This window comes from Dermacentor variabilis, chromosome 2, assembly GCF_050947875.1.
Source record: "Dermacentor variabilis isolate Ectoservices chromosome 2, ASM5094787v1, whole genome shotgun sequence".
Taxonomy (NCBI): Eukaryota; Metazoa; Arthropoda; class Arachnida; order Ixodida; family Ixodidae; genus Dermacentor; species Dermacentor variabilis.
The window spans coordinates 23,302,831-23,319,185 of NC_134569.1; the positions used below are offsets into that span (position 1 = coordinate 23,302,831).

Consider the following 16,355-nt stretch of genomic DNA (forward strand, 5'->3'; position numbering starts at 1 on the left):
ACAGTCCAGAAAAATGAATAGGGCTTGCCTGTTCAGCAATCGTAGGTTGCTTGAGGGTTCTTCCGGCATAAAAATGGTGTCGTGTGGTCAGCGCGCAGGCCTTGACTTCATAGTCGTTGTACTTGCAGGAGTTGACGGCGCTGTGTTGACGATCTTTCTCTTCGCCCTCTTACTCTGGGCGGGTATGAAGCTGTCGTCAGATGAGTCGCCTTCCGACATAGAGTACAACTCGGTGTCTTCGGTGTCACTGGGGGAGCCAACTCGCTTCCTTGCGGTTGACGGCCGTCATGACTTCTGGCCAGGCGGGCCTCTGGCATGCTCCGCGTCCATGGCCACAAGACGGGGAGGCGAGGCACCTCGAAGGTGAACATTTCACCAAAAATTTCGATGGGGGCGAAATGTGAAAACACCCGTGTACTTAGATTTAAGTGCACGTTAAAGAATCCCAGGTGGTCGAAATTCCCGGAGTCCTCCACTACCGCGTGCCTCATAATCAGAAAGTGATTTTGGCATGTAAAAGCCCATAATTTAATTTTTTTAGCCGTAACACCTGGTCCCTAATAAATGACCTCGGAGGTTTTGGTAAAAAATTATGTAACGATAACTACTTTCTTTCCCACTTTTCATCTGATGGCCCGAGTATAGCAAATGATTTTAATGATTTCTTTTCTAGAATATCGGGTTTTCCCAGACCAGATACGGATACATGTACACTAAAAACAAGTAACCTACAATCAGCTTACCTACCATTGCTGAGTCATTGTGACATAAAAACAATTCTTTTTAGTCTTAAACTCAACAAGTCCGTAGGTGCCGATGGCATCTCCGTCATCGAGCATAGAAGAAACTACAGCTACATCAGGGAAATTTTGATAGCAATAATTAATCATATCTTGTCATGTGGCGTAATCCAGTCAGACTGAAAACGGCAATCGTTATACCACTCTTTAAGAAAGGATCTCGAGACAAAGTTGAAAACTACCGCCCTATATCAGTTTTACCTTGCATAACACAAATTTTAGAGAAGCATATGCTGCTCACTATGAAAAGCTTCCTTGATACTAACAACATGTTATCAACCCCAACAATACGGCTTTATAAAAGGCAAAGGCACTCAGGCACTTTTGGATGAATTTTACGATTTCCTAAATTTCTGTTTCGAAAGTAACCAGGTAGCGTGCGCATTGTTTCTTGATGTAAGCAAGGCATTTGACAGTGTCTGCCATGACTTGTAAACAAAGCTTTCGATGATGGGATTCCGTGGTTTGTTTCTGTCACTTCTCGATAGTTTTCTCTGGGACCGGTTTCAGTACGTATCAGTTCAAAACTTTCACAGCAGCCTTTTGCCAATCAAAGCCGGTGTTCCACAAGGTTCAGTATTAAGCCCTCTTTTATTTAACATTTACGTTAATGATCTGCCTAATGCAGTCCCCATTAAGATATTTCAGTATGCACGCAGACGATACAGTGTTAGTTTCTCGTGCAATTCAATATTCTGATGCAGCTTCTCATTTACAAGAAGCACCCACGAAGGCAATGGACTGGTTCGCCACAAATTTAATCGACATTAACGTATTAAAAACGCAACTTGTCTGCTTTCGAAGTTCTTTAAAGAGAGCACACTTGACTAGGGAAGTAATATTACATAATATTACATAATATTACATATTACATAATATTACGATCCTATCGACTACACATCATCCGTAAAATATGTCGGTTTGCGTTTTCACAGCGATCTATCGTGGAATTCGCATGTTTTTTATGTCTGTCAGAGGATTCGCTCAGTGCTTTGCCTACATTATAAAATCCGTCACCTCATGTCGATATCAGTCAGGAAAACCACCGCGCATGCGTTGTGCTACAGTGTTGTCCGATACGGAATTACTGCCTATGGACATTGTGCTCTTCGTTGGCAAAAAAGAATTAACTCACTAATGCTCTCCCTTTTAAAAGTTATAGGTTATGACTTGTGTCTTAAAGGCAACACCGACATTTTAAAGGTATTATCAATGCCACATTTTTCTGCGGTTTTACTACATACAATAGCCCTGAGACATTTTTGGGGCAATCGTTATAAAGTACCTTATGTAACTCCCTGTAGCCTTAGACCAAAATGGTGTTATCAAATACCGCGTTGTGCAACAAAATACCGCAAAAGAATGAGCGAATACTATGTTCCTGCGTTGTTTAATTATTTACCTTGTAACGTGCTGCAGTCCACATCAATATACAAGCTCAAGGAAGCATGAAAACTTGCGGATTTGAGCGGCTACAATACATAAAGAAATACACCTCACTTACCTTCTCCTGTGTTATACTTAAAGAGAGGCTTTGGTCCAAACTGTGACGAGCAAGTTTGTTTTCGCAAAGGTTTCATGGAGCGTTCCCGTTTTTCAAAACTCATTCTGTTGTTTATAATCATGTATTTCTTTTTACTGGGCCATGGAAACTAATCGTGTGGCATGGTGATAATTGTACGCGTCAGGTGCGCTTCTCAAACCTGTATGTGTGCATATACGCACATGTATTATAAATGCGTATAATGTGTGTATCAGTGTATGTATACACATTTATCGCTTCCCTGTATTTCTTTCTTTTTGTTTTCTTGATATTGTAACAGTTTGTATGCTGCCTGTCACGCTCTGCCAGTCAAGCGCAATGTGGCTATGGCAGGCCTGATGAATGTATTAGGTTTTATAGAAATAATAAAGGAGCTTATTATTATTATTATTATTATTATTATTGGATCTTTAGTAAAGGGAAAACCAGACATCCACCCGTTCGTAGCCATTGCTACAAAGGAAACCCATACGGGTTCCTCGAAAGAAAAGCCTCGGAGTTGAAGTAAAATTTGCCCTGGTTCGAGACTCGAACCCGACACCACCGCCTTTCAGGGGCAGCCGCTCTACCATCTGAGCTAACCAGGCGGCTAGTAGATGGCAGGACGAAGTCGAATTTGTCGACAACAGGAAGCAAATGCAAGTGTTTGACGAACACTTGGTTTGTAGAAACAAACCATTTCGGGTAATTCAATGCCTACAGAGCAGCGTGGATGTGTTTATCGGTCACCATTGCAGAAATTTGATTTGCTGAAGCGCGTTTGGAAAAGCAAACATTTCTTGTTTGTTTTGGCGCATAGACAGTGCTTTTTTTACGTTTTAAATGCCACTTAATGAATCAGTTTAATTTAGAATTGAAGAGGTCAGCAGAGCCCAGCACCTTTTGCATTAGATGCGCTGGTACTGGAAGGTAGCATTGACCGAACGAGCAACTCAGTACGCGGATTTTATCCGTTTGATCATTGTCAAAGCGTTCTCAGTATCTCGATAACCGCGGCTTTCTCGGGAAAAAAAATACGTTCAGCATTAGATTGGTTGAAAAACGCACCGGAGTGTAGTTTTCTCCATTGTTAATTTTCAGGATCTCGAACGAGGGCTGCAGGTAGAATTCTGTTGTTTCACGTGAAGAACATGTGAACGTGGCAGTTCTCGGGGTTAGTTGAGTGCTCTCTATTTGTTGTGCCTTCGGCTTGGCGTGGTTTATTTCCAGAAGGTGCCAACTGGCATGCTTTGGAATGATCGGCGACACGAAGCAGAGGCATGTAGTCTACCGGTTTCTTCGAGGTGCTTCGATACTGCAACTCCTTCGAGACTACATGTGGTGGTGGACGGGCTGTTATGATCGACCTGTCAAGTATGAGAAACATTCAGGCGTACGTTCCCATGACAAGATGATTTGCCTCGTCCCAGAAAAGGCTGTTAGGATAAGCCCGGACATCGACCTGTCAAGTGGGAGAAACGTTAAGACATGCGTTCCTATGACGAGATAATTGCCAGCTTCCACGAAAAAGCGTCACCCCTTTACGCCCTGAGCTGAAACAAAGGGAAGGACGAAGGGAAGAAATCCCGATGGGCAGGAGTTCGTCGACTACAGCACCTGACGAAGGCACTGATACTTCTACAGGCTACCCAAGTTTTCTAAGAAGACATCGACGACTACAGGACCGCAAAGGGTTATTTAAGGCCGTCCTGGCCCCCGTATTGATCAGAACCCCTCGAGACTCGGGTAGAGTCGCAACCATGTACCAATGAAGTGAATACACTTTTTTTCTACTTTTTTTCTACCTCGCCCGATCGAGATTGTATCACTCCCCATACGCGGGCCGATACAGAAGATAGTGCAATGCCGGGCCGAATCGCGGCGGAGGTACAGTTCGCTATTAAGAGACACACATACACAGCTTCGTTTGTCATCCTTCTTCACAGAGTGGAAGGACACTCAGCGTTTTTTCTTCTTAAAAACCACATAATTACCTGTGGTGTTATACTAAATGATGTCGACTTCAAAATGCGATCTTTCAGCGAAATTTGAGCAAGAACAGTGCAGCGGTGAGCGCAAAACCCTTTTTTCGAACGGGCGCAGCGAAATATGCAAGGCCTTGTACTTTATGTATGATTACTTAAATTTATGATTATGACTAGATGTACAGATTATTGAAGACGTATTAAGAGTGCTTAAGGTTAATGAGGCACTAAAAATATTAATTACGATGAGAATAATCAAGCCTAAATAAAGCTCCTTAAAAGTAATTAACGATAAGGAAGCCTAATGTAGAATCATTATAATAAAGCTACTTAAGCGTAATGACGAATAATTGAGGCTAATTAATGGTGATGATATTATTAATGTACGGTAAAATAATTAGCCTAGCCAAAACTAATTGCGGTTAAGTCATTGAAGCCTAATCAATGTTAATTCGGGGTACTTCAGATTAATTATTCCTCATTAATGCTAACTACGTTTACGTTGCCTAATGCCAATCAAAATAAATAAGAATAGTCCTTAGCTGGTTTCCTCGACATCATCCCTATATACGTAGATCTACTATGTTTTCGCCCGACCTCGGTTTAACAACCTTACATCTGTTGATGTCCACACAACCGTGAAAGTAATGTTTATTGGTTGGCTCTGTGACACCTTTGCCTATTGCCCTCACTGGGAGTGAACGTTTTCATTGCGATAGCAATTATATGGACGCTCCGAGCGCGTTTTAGATGTCGCCGTGATGTCCCACAAAATATCCAAAGTCGCCGTTGGCATCGCCGTGACGCTCTGTATAAAGTCCAAGGGCGATACCATCATCGCCGCCCGGTCGTGTGCTGTATGTGCGATTGAAAGTGTGTGAGCTGACGATGGTGGCTTAATCATGCGCGCACAAGGGAGGAAAGTGGGGAGGAAGCGCGCCGTCTTCCGTCGTGTGCAAGGCACTATGGGGAGGGGAGGGATGGGGGGGGGGGCGGTTCTACTCCGGCGGCTGCGCGGGCCCCATCTTGAAAACAATTTGCAATGGGGACAGAGTGCGCCGAGTGCCGATAGCTTCGTGTGCTCTGTGTTCTTGCCACTTAGTTCGCGTTGAAGCGAGAGGCGGCACGAAGGTCAATTGGCTCGCTGCTGCCGCCGCGCTTTTTCACTCCAGTGTTCTTACAGCGAGTATGCGTGGTCATCAAGTGAGATGTCTTGACGTTTATTCGCAGGCGCGTGACACCATGCCTGTTAATTTAATTAGTAAGCGAATGCTTAGAAGTTTATACGACCGATAAAACTGCTACCCTTACTCCGTATAGCTGTTTGCTAATATGCTATCGCAATCGGTGGTTCGACTTTCGGGCAAAGCTGCGTGTCACGAATTTAGGCGCTCTAGAAACAGACCGGAGGCAACACGTACATGACAGAACATTTATAACACGAAAATGAGCAAGCCAGATAAGTGACAAAGAAATACAACAAATTACTCTGTAGACACCTGCTAAATAATGCAAAAAAAAAAAACACCCAAGCTATAGCGTCTCAGCCAAACAGCGTGACCGCCACGACGTGGCGGTGGCTGGTCGTCGTGTCGCAAGGGACCGCCGTTTAACTCCAACGCGCCGCAGATGTCGCACTCCATCGCTGTCGCTTGACGGGGCCGGTTTCCGCAGTGACGGCGGTGCACCCGGGACCCACGTGTCACAGGACGTGGTCGTAGCCGGTACTGCACCGGGTAGCTGACGTGGCCCGGTGATTGTTTCCGTGGCACTGGACGGTAGCAGGTGACGGCTTCACGTGTGGCTGGACAGAGGTCGTGGCGCACTGCCACGGCAACGTAGCTGGGACTCAGGAGCTGGAACTGTTGCCGGCCAACTCTCAGACGTCCCCTCTCCGGTCTGGGTCCCCGATGAATCCCGATCATGTCGCCACAGCACAGCTTGCGATGCGTCTGCGCCAGTATACTGCTCACGTCAGCAATGCCAACTCATCTCTATTGACCGCCTTTTTCTGCCCTCTCCTCCAGCACTTCAAGTGCGTTCTCCTGAGATGGCTTCTTTTTTGTATTATTTTCACTTTTGCCTTTGTATGTTCCTTCTTTTTGCCGACAAGCGTCGTCATCTTCACACAAGACGCACGTGGCTTGCTTGTCACACATGACACTGCAACTTTTTTAAAGGTTGGCAACATTCTTTCATACTTTTCCAGCAATTTCCATGAGAATGCGAAAGAGCAGTTTGTTGTCAGATGGGGGCGACCGCCGAAATGTACCACACCGTTTCTACCGAAGAGCGGAGCGCGGCTAATGAAAGTAGGCATGTTCTCTTGAACGGAACATTATATGCTGTTACATGATCTACGGTTTCTTTGTCTGACGGGTACAAAGTCAAATCAAGATGCTGGTTTTGCAAGAGTATCAGCAGTGGTGAATACTGCTTGCTCTACCTCACACTTCAACATTCACTTAAAATTGCGCGCGCGTTGAATAGTGGTGCCAGGCTATTATTGCGTTGTCATTGTGGTGACGATTATTAGTGACCATGTCCTTTGAAATAGGGCGGCGGAATGTGCTACCGAGTTCGTTTTCTCACCTTTCTGGCGCTTGTTCGTCTATAAGTACCTTAATACCCTACGCTACATTTGCTATCGTTTACTCACGCATAGGAAAAAAGAAAAAGAATACGCTGCGCGACGTATTAATTGTTTATAAAAATTGTTACGTCTGTAGGACGCGAGCAACCTACTGAGTTCGTAATATAAAAATTAGGCCCTGAAGATTTGTCGGGGACGAACGAACGCGTTGCAAAAAAAAAAAAAAAAAAAGGACGACACGCGCACTCGCTTTACGTTTGTACCACAATGCAGCGCATCGTACCGAGTGTGAAGGCAGCATAGAAAAATTGCTGACTGCGCAGCATACCTACGTTGATCTAATGCAGGTTTGGCCAGCCCCATGGGAAACCAGCGCTGACGAGGCGGTGCTGTGGCAATTTGAGAGTGCAGTTGAAATATGCTGAAACCATCCGATGGGGGTCCCACAAAAACGGCACGACATTTTGGATGATAACAGAAGCGCGCATGTACGAACGCTTGCTAGCTCTGAACGTGCAGCCAACATCTGGCTACACCACAAGCACATACCTTGTAGCACGTCGGTTCCCAGTCAAGCCAGAATCTAGACACATGTAGTACCTCAAGATGGGCGGTGAAATTGCCGACACGAGATCGCAACACGTGCTACTGAAAACTGTTTCCACCGCTCGCTAGGTTGTGCGTTACTGCGCTGCTGTTTGTACGTGATGTTTCAGCGCTAGTTGCCCACAACATGTTGCAATTAGAATGTCGAGAAATAAATGCTTACGTGTTAGTGGAGTAAACTTAAAATTTGAACAACTTTGGAGCGTGCACTAGCTTGTAGTAGGCACACTTTGTCGTGTGCTCTTTTTTCACATCGTTTTAAACAAAAATAGCGTCCAGCGCCAACACCAACGAAAGTTACGCCTAAATTGATTCCCGCCGTTCGTGGGAACTTAGTGCTAATTAAAATAGGTCAATTATTACTAAATTCAGACGCTGTATGACGCGTATATACAGATGGTGATATCACGCGTACAGTGCTCAGCTACTCAACCACGATAATCGGACCGCATGACGACCGGCGCTTGTGAGTACTGAGTATTTGCTAGTACTATTGTGGCACCGGTGAGCGCTGCGTGAGTACTGAGGGCCCAACTGCTGCCATCATACTATGTCATTGCATAGCTCTGTGTGTTGCTTGCTTTTCTGGGCATAAATTCAGCCAATAACGAGTTCAATTATTAGCTCACGCTACTGGTAGTGTTCCATTCTTCACCGTAACTAAAAGGTGACAGCGCTTTTCCCCTTTGCATAATCGGGGAGCAGTACAATGTCGCAATGTCCCAAAATTTAAACATGGTGATTTTCATCGACCTTTACAAAATACTTGACGGCCTCGATCGAAGTTCTGCTTTCACTAGCCACTAGAACTTCACTCTTTCCATTAAACATAATAAACTAGGAACTGGTTAAATGGTTAGCCAACGAGAAATTTTCTGTTCTTAAGGTGTATCTTAATTGCAATATGGGAACTGAGCACTGCAATACTGCGCACAAGCCTTTAAATTTCCGACTTGATGATTCATCATCTTAATAATTGTAGTAATAGATAGCAAAAACGAACATGATTATGAAGCCGAGACAACAAACTATAGCAGATATTATTTATTCAGTTTAATCATTAACCTACTTAAAAGCCGCATACTCGCGCTACTGCGGTCGAATTAAGGGCATTTTACAAGGTGCTTGAATATATGCCCTGTCAAAAGCAGGACGTACTAAATAAAACATAACAAGAACAACCAACGGAACGGGAACAGGAAAGACAGAGGTTCCGCTTTGGCAACAATTTTATTGGGAAATGACGAGTGGTTGGTTGGCACTTACAATACCTAAGCACGCACACAGTCAAACTCACACGCACTTCGCTGTTTGTGACGCGCACATATCGTGCACGACGCCCAGCATGCGTGAACACAAAGACGCACCAACGACCTCGGAGCTCTCAATTTCGTGCTGCTACTGAGCGCTGCCGCTGCAGGTCTCGCATATGTCATATGCACAAGAAATCGGGGCCCGAATGGCGGCATCGACCGTGTTGAGAAGTAATGTGCTTTCTGCCCGGAGTACCATAACTACGACGATTTTCACCGCATGTTCACGTGAAGTCGTTACGTTCAGCACTGCCGTAAAAATGTGTGCAACACTCCAGAAGTAAACGTGGCCGTAAGCACAGTGCGCAGTGGCTCTTCTGCGCACCTAAGGCGCCCGGGTTCGCTATGATAGAATTTTCTGTGAATGTAAAGAGGAAAAGAAAGAGCAGAACATATGGATGTACAGTTTTGTTTCCGCGCAGACGCAAATACCGCAATAAGTGCAGTGTCTGAGAAAAAATTTGAGCGTGCAGTACGGTTGTCCAGCAATGTCAGCTTGCCGAATATTTAGCTGCAAGACGAAACGACGATTCTTACTATGCCGTTCACACACACAGATGTGTGTTCGCAAAAGAGTTCAAGATGGCAGACTATCGAGACCGCTCTGAAAATAATGATCTCATCTACTGTCCTAGCGCAAGCTAAGACAGTAGATGAGATCAGCAGGGATAGCGGTCCTGTCGAGCACGGGAATCACATGACTGCCTTACTTAGGAAGCTTTCGAATACAAAGAAAGGCAAGGCCACATTACTTCCCCTGTGAAGGGCGTGGAAGAATGTCTCGTGGAGTTTTTAACGGCCTGACCTACGTTCCACGGTTAACGCTGAAGTGAATGGCACGCTGAAAGCGGCTGCCACTTGCCGCTTTAGTTGAAGTTAATTAGCGCAAGCAAGTTTAGCAAGCATAATTTTAACCCCCAGCTCTAAGCAACTTATATAGGCGACTTCAAGCGCTGTCTTATTTTAGAGCAGCCGGTGTCACACTCAACATGCATAATATTACCCAATAAGCAGTTCGCTTCTCTAGCTGTGCAGAATGCATCCATTCGTGTTCGTTCGCCGGAGGGCTTTCACAGTTCATTCGACAGCATCGAAAATTCATACTAGCTGCAGCACTCAGTGGCTCCACGAATCATTGAGAACCTTGAAGGGAAGATGAGCGGCGATCATAAAGTTTCTTTTGACGGCAACAGCGGATACCTTTTCCTTTCCGTTTCATTCACTAAAGGGCAACAGTGGTTAGAAAGTGGCGACTCCATCGTAGCTGGTCAATGCACGCATCTTGCGAAATCGCGAGACATTATCTTTCCACAACCCGCTTTCCATTTCCGTACATGAAACGCAATCGGCGACGGGGACTACGGATGGGCGGGGACTTTTCTTCCTTGAGCAAAGAACGCTGGTAAAACAAATAATTCTAGGTCGCGTCGCGTTGACTACGGGTGCAGTTCTTTGGCACGGACAGAAAAGTGAGGTCAAGACGACTAGTACCTTAGCAGGCGCTTCTTTTTTTTTTCTATACTTGGTTTTGATATGTGCTCTGAATGTAACCTCGGCTTTGCTAACAGCACTTGTGACTCTCGCAGCGATGCTATTGGTGGCAACCCAGAAGCGTGAGGAGGAGGCGGGTGACCGTGATGTTAGGGCAGTTATACGTATGATGTCGGCATGGTGTCAAACGTTAAGGAAGCCTCACATTGCTTCTTTGTTTGTTAGGTAACTGTCGGCTCCATAGTTGCTGAAGCTATTTGCGATATCCGACATTCCCACGCTAGATAATTCATAACATAAATTCTCGTGCTGTACGAATGGAAATTGTAGCATAACGCGAGCAAAAATGAACTAATTGCAGAATCGCTTAAAGCGGGCAGCTCGAAGCACGCCTGGCCATGAAGCACGCGACAGCATGGAGGAGGTGGTGGGGCTACGTGGCGTCACAAACCAATGACACCCCCGCCACTGAGACCTGCAGAAGCAGGCCGCATGATGATCGTGTCGCCCTGTCACCGACGAAAGCTTCCCCATCACCTTCTTATTCTGTCGGGCGAGGCGCTTTGCCTTGGGCGTTCCCGGCTCTAGGCGCCGAGCTGCCAGTGGCGGTCACAGGCTGCCCAAAGTAGTGGCATGGCCTGCATCTACTGCAGTGGCCTCAGTGGTGCGCGCGCTAATAGTTGGTGGCAACGAGTTTACACCATCTCCGACTGCCGTGATGAGACGTGCTGCCCGCTGCGTTCGGCGGGCGTGTGAACTGGTCGTATTAAAATAAAGTCATTAATTATTTCTTGCACGTTCATGGAATGTAGACTTGATGGAACCTTTCTTTATAAAAACTAATTGTAATGCTTAGTGTTTGTTGTTAATGTAGTGATGGCTATGCATATGGTGCTCTTTAGTTTATGTATTTTGTCTCATGCGTATAATTTCCTGCAGTTTTACCTGTTCTGGATTGCGTATGTTTACTTTAAATGTACTCGAGTAACATTTATGTTCGGCTGCAACAGCTTGTGTGCGACTGTCGCCCAGAATGGGAGCTCCGTCAGGCCCTGTAGCCTTTTGTCCTTCCTTCCCAAATGTGAATATTAACACTTGAATAAAGTCTTCAATAAGTCAGATTGCGAGGCGCACAGCTATACCCCGAAAATAAGGAAAGAAACGAGGTAAAATACTATTAAAATTTCACTACTCCTTTAAAACGCAGGCATGCTTCCAATTCAGCCGACTTCATTCGAGGTCCGAGAACAACGACAATAAGCGTAGACGGTCATTTTTATAGTCACGCCACACTTTTTGCCACCGCGTTGATCCAATTACATCGAGCACCTGGTACATACGTGAAAGCGCCTTGACCGTATACCAGTACCACTGTTCGACCAGCACGAGCATCAGAGTTAAATTAATTCAAAGCATCTACGGTGCTCGTTTCACCAGCGTCACCAGAGAACTCTTCAGAGAAAGGTTGCGCTCGCTGGAACTCTCGTGCCGACTTATTAGCAGTAAGCGCAACGCTGCAACATGTCATTCAGCCACAACCGGATGGATGCGAAATACCGGCTTGCACACGACTGAACTGAAAGCGACAACGGAAGCAGCTGCAGTGCGCTTTCGAAAAAAAAAAAGCTGTGCCAACTTATAAAAAATGCATGCACTACCGATAATTTCCCCGATGATTGAAAAACTGCAGCGCTAGCTCTCCCCCTCTAATACCGTTAGTATGAAAAAAGGTTTTAGTGGCATGCTGCTGCTGCGTTACTGCCGAAAGCGGTACAATAATGCAGTTGAAATCAGAATGCGTGCCAAGAAATAAAAGAATAAGGAAAGCTAAATGTGATGCCAGCAGTTTACATTATTCCTGCGCTTGATGAATCGTAATTTACCATTCCTGCGCTGGACGAATGGGAATTGAGCGTAGTTTGAAGGAGACCGTAACTTACACCAATTTTCATATGGGTCGCTTTTTTTTTTTCACCAGCCTCATTATAAGAGGAGGGTCTTCGTGATTTGACCAATATGACCTCGTGAAGGATGACACGGAATGAGGACAGTGGTGCTGTCCGAAATGAGGCGGTCGTTTGAACGCTATCAGATGTACAGGGGACATGTGCAGACACCAGATCATGGGCTTACACTTCGCTTATCATAGGCCTGTTCGCTTGCCATCGCGCGACGCCATTAACGTGGGCTCAAAGACAAGTAAGAGAAGAAAACAACCTGGGCTCCAATTCGCGCTGTGAAGGTGATTGGACAGCGAAGCTGTAAACAACACCTAGAACGACCATTGCGACGTGGCTTGAAATTGTTCAAATGGCGACATTCACATACACTTTACGTAATTATTCATAGCCAAGCGAAATGCATTTAACCTGGAACCACAGTCGACCGCACACGGGGCGACTAAATCCAAATTCCGAGTTGAGAAATTCTTTCTTAAATTTAGAATTTGCACCCTTGAAACGATTTATTGCATTTCACCATCGTCGCGTGTCCGCATTTTCGCCTTCACGACATTCACCATCATCCTGCCGCGCTTGCGTCGAGCGTCCTGGACACGACGTTCATTGTCGTCTTTGCTCTCTTCGCCGCTCCTCTTATGCACGTAGCTCTTCAGGCGTCCGCAATGTGCGTAGCCTTCCCATAGCACTGTCACATCAAAAATGCAATGCCTTACTAGGCGGACCCCCTTAATATATATATATATATATATATATATATCTTGCGTTACAAACTGTACTCTCCCAAACCTGCACTTTAGTTTTTATTTTGTCTGGGCATTGACGCCAGGCCCCCTGTTACAAGCATCAATCATTCTGTGCTTCCCATTGTTCACTACCGCCTTATCATCCACCATGTTGACACGAGACGTGTTTCATACTTTTCTTTATCGAAACGACCTATGCCATATGCACTGCATGTGTGATTCGAAATGATATGCGCGCTTTTTTACTTCAACTTTAGCCTAAGATTGCATTACCTCCGGTATCGGCTCTCGAAAGAGGTTATTTCTGCCCACGGACAAGACAAATACGTTGGGGGGGGGGGGGAGGAAGAGTGGCAGTTCAGTCAATTGACAGAGGCACTCGCGGGTGTATACTCTCAAGTCAACTGCGAGTGCTCTTATTCGCCAACCACCATGTCCCATAAGCTTCACACGGGCTCTAGAAAAATTTCTGGAGATTACGTCCGAATGTCGAGCTGTAGACGCTGGCTTACCATACAGGCATCAGAGTGGTAGCGTCGAGCGACCACCAGGAAGCGTCCTCTTGCGGCAAACCAGATATATTTGTCGGCACCCGTCTTTGTGCAATGTTTTCGCTAGCGACACGTGAATACCGATACAAGTTTTCTCTCCCACTAAGAAGCCGGCACAGCCGAGTGGTTGCATCCAAACGAGTTTATATTCCCGACTCTCGCTGGCTCAGCATTAGTTTTCACATGCTATTACCATCCTTCGTCTGTTCTCGAATGCGACTGCCACTCTAGAAGCTTTTATATAACAGCCTTGTAAAGCTTAAACCGCTTCGGCGACGCGCCCTCAGGGACGTAATCGTTGTCGTTAGCCATTAAGAGTCCACAATCCTGAGCTTCTAAGTTGTGTATTTATCCTCATTTGCATGTGATAATGGTAGCAGTAAGTGATGCTGACATCTTTCACCGATTTCTTTTAAAAGCTGATGCTACATTGGATAGCGAGCACTAGGTGGTGCGCAATGCGCGACCTCGTGTACGAGCGATCATCATATACATCGTTTCGCATTCCTCGACGATTTGCCGTGCGTTCCGCGTCACAAGGTCTTAATTTGCCCATTTTACCATTAGCGTCAGCCTGCCAGATCGCGCAGCTTCAGAGTCGCCACCAACGCGATAAAAGTGTGCGCGTAACAGTGCATAAAAGGAGCGGCGTGCACACAGTGACACCCTGCGGCAGCTGGCCCTCGCTGTGATCTTCCGGACAACACGTATACGCTTTTCTTCTGCGAGGTCTGCGCAGTCGAGCTCACCACTCCACGTAAGGCATCCTCGGCGTACTTTAACCTTGCAACAAAGGACAGAAACCAGGAAGCGTGTACTCAACACCAACGTTCGTGAGCCTACCAGCAAGTTTCCCTCGCCCATACTGGGCGAACGCGATATCATTCGTGCGCCTTGCTGGTGCTGTCTTTAGCAGGTCTTGTCGACTAGTTACGTTTGCTAATATCAGTTTCAGTGCAATACGACCAGCCAAACTTACAGCAACATGCGTGAATAACAAATTCGAGGGCCGGTGCTGCTCCAACCAGTTTTCACGCTCCGTCCATGTCGAGTGTACAGACAGAAGGAGCAACACAAACACCTAAGTGGGGCCACAGGATGTAATGACGAACGCGAACATTCGAGTGTACGAGCCCAGATGTGACCGCAAGATATTGCGCCAGCAGATGTCGGAATTGAAGACGCCAAGTGAAGAACGCCGATACGTTTGTTTCGGCGCACTCTTAGTAAACACCAGTGTTGACCAGAATGTACGCCTCTGAAGAGGCTGGCGCGCGCGAGACACAGACAGAATGCTTAAGAGCTGCCCAGTAGCAGAAATGACAAGCTTCAGCACGGAGCTTGCCTTCGCATATGCCGCATGTTTTAACGACCATGCGCGGGGCTCATCGCAACGGCTCAGCTGCCGGGGTTTTGCCGCGTACAAGCATCATTGCTTGCAGAAATAAACAAGAAAAAAAAAAAGCGGACGAAAACGGAGTTGCACTTCGGAACGGGACACGACAAATAATGTGCAATAACATGTTTAGGTGAAACACTTTGCAGACTAGCTGCTTTGTTGACTGCGATAAACACTTATTACGAGCAGTGTGGCTGATGCTGAGGATGTTGAGGCGAACATAGATAAACTCTTTCCCCATATTTTTCTTTTTCTTTCATATACCTAACTTGCTGCTGATCCTTATCCTGTATCTCCCTTGTTGCCCACCTTGTTTTTCTAATGAAACTTAAGGTCTAGCAGTGACGGCGACAAACAGTTTATGGAAGGATGCAGGCAAGGAAAGTTTCCACCACGAAGGCCACGCACTCGATCAAGACACGACCTTTCGTCGTCAGTCCCAACGCACTGTCACTGGTCACTGCTGTCGATGCTACGGACGTCACTCGAGTTGCGGTTCGCCTCTGACACACACCACCGCCGTACAAGCGTGCACTTCGCTGTTGCCGCGCCACGCACCGCGTGCACAGGTGTCGGAGCCGCGACCGCAAGATGGGGCCGTAGACGCTTGCAGATTAGCAGGACGCTCAAACGATGCTTCTCCAGATATACACGAGAGCCATTCCCGCATGCTCGCGCGAGCTCTCCTGTTCGACCAAACTCGAAGCGGCGCAGCAGCGTCCTTTCTCTGACGTCTGTGTCTCTCACTCAGTCTTCCATTTCAACCGTCATCAACTGCCCCCCCCCCCTCCCCCCAACAGTGAAGATGATTCAAGTCACTCCTGAGGTGAACTAGTGACGAGAAATTAGTGATTCCCTTGTTGACCAGACGACGGCTCTTTGTCCTTCCAATAAATGTAATTCTTCTCGATGTACTCCATGAGCTCCGGGAACTCGCCGAAGTCTGCGTGCACAGAGAAAAAAACGGGTAATAGGAGAGTCAGTGCGAAAACCTTTCGACAGCTTATGTGCCAAAGTAAAAATACATTACAGCAAAAGCATATGCGACGACCTCTATCCGACTTTTCGCTCGCACACCTCCCCTTGTTTAAAAAACGAAATTGTTGAAGCAGTCTTTAAGAAAGCTCCAACATGAGTTTTGAATGAAGCAGCACAGCCATGGAAATTTTCTTCAATAACCCTTTCATAGCACTTCGCCTCAGGTGAATAACAAAGAGCCAGTAACCATATATTCTAACGACCCATTTCATTTTCTGTTCTCTGCGCACTCTGTCATTGACTCGGGCGGGGTTCATACGTCGCCGAAGCGCACGTATCGCTAAGATCGGCGGTGAAGCATCATAAGAAATGATGAACTGAAAATTTGACGGAACGCTACGAAACAAAACAAA

The 16,355-nt window shown here is 46.2% G+C and overlaps 1 protein-coding gene across 3 annotated transcripts in view; it reads right to left on the reverse strand.

Annotated features, from left to right (window-relative positions):
* Positions 1-8,709: 8,709 nt before the first annotated feature.
* LOC142571513 (high affinity cAMP-specific and IBMX-insensitive 3',5'-cyclic phosphodiesterase 8B-like) overlaps positions 8,710-16,355 on the reverse strand; it is a 403,386-nt gene continuing 395,740 nt past the window's right edge. For all 3 annotated transcript variants that reach the window (XM_075679927.1, XM_075679926.1, XM_075679928.1), the window contains one exon: positions 8,710-15,907. In XM_075679927.1, coding sequence (XP_075536042.1) covers positions 15,810-15,907 — 98 coding nt within the window. In that variant the 3' untranslated portion in view covers positions 8,710-15,809. The remainder of the gene's footprint in view (positions 15,908-16,355) is intronic.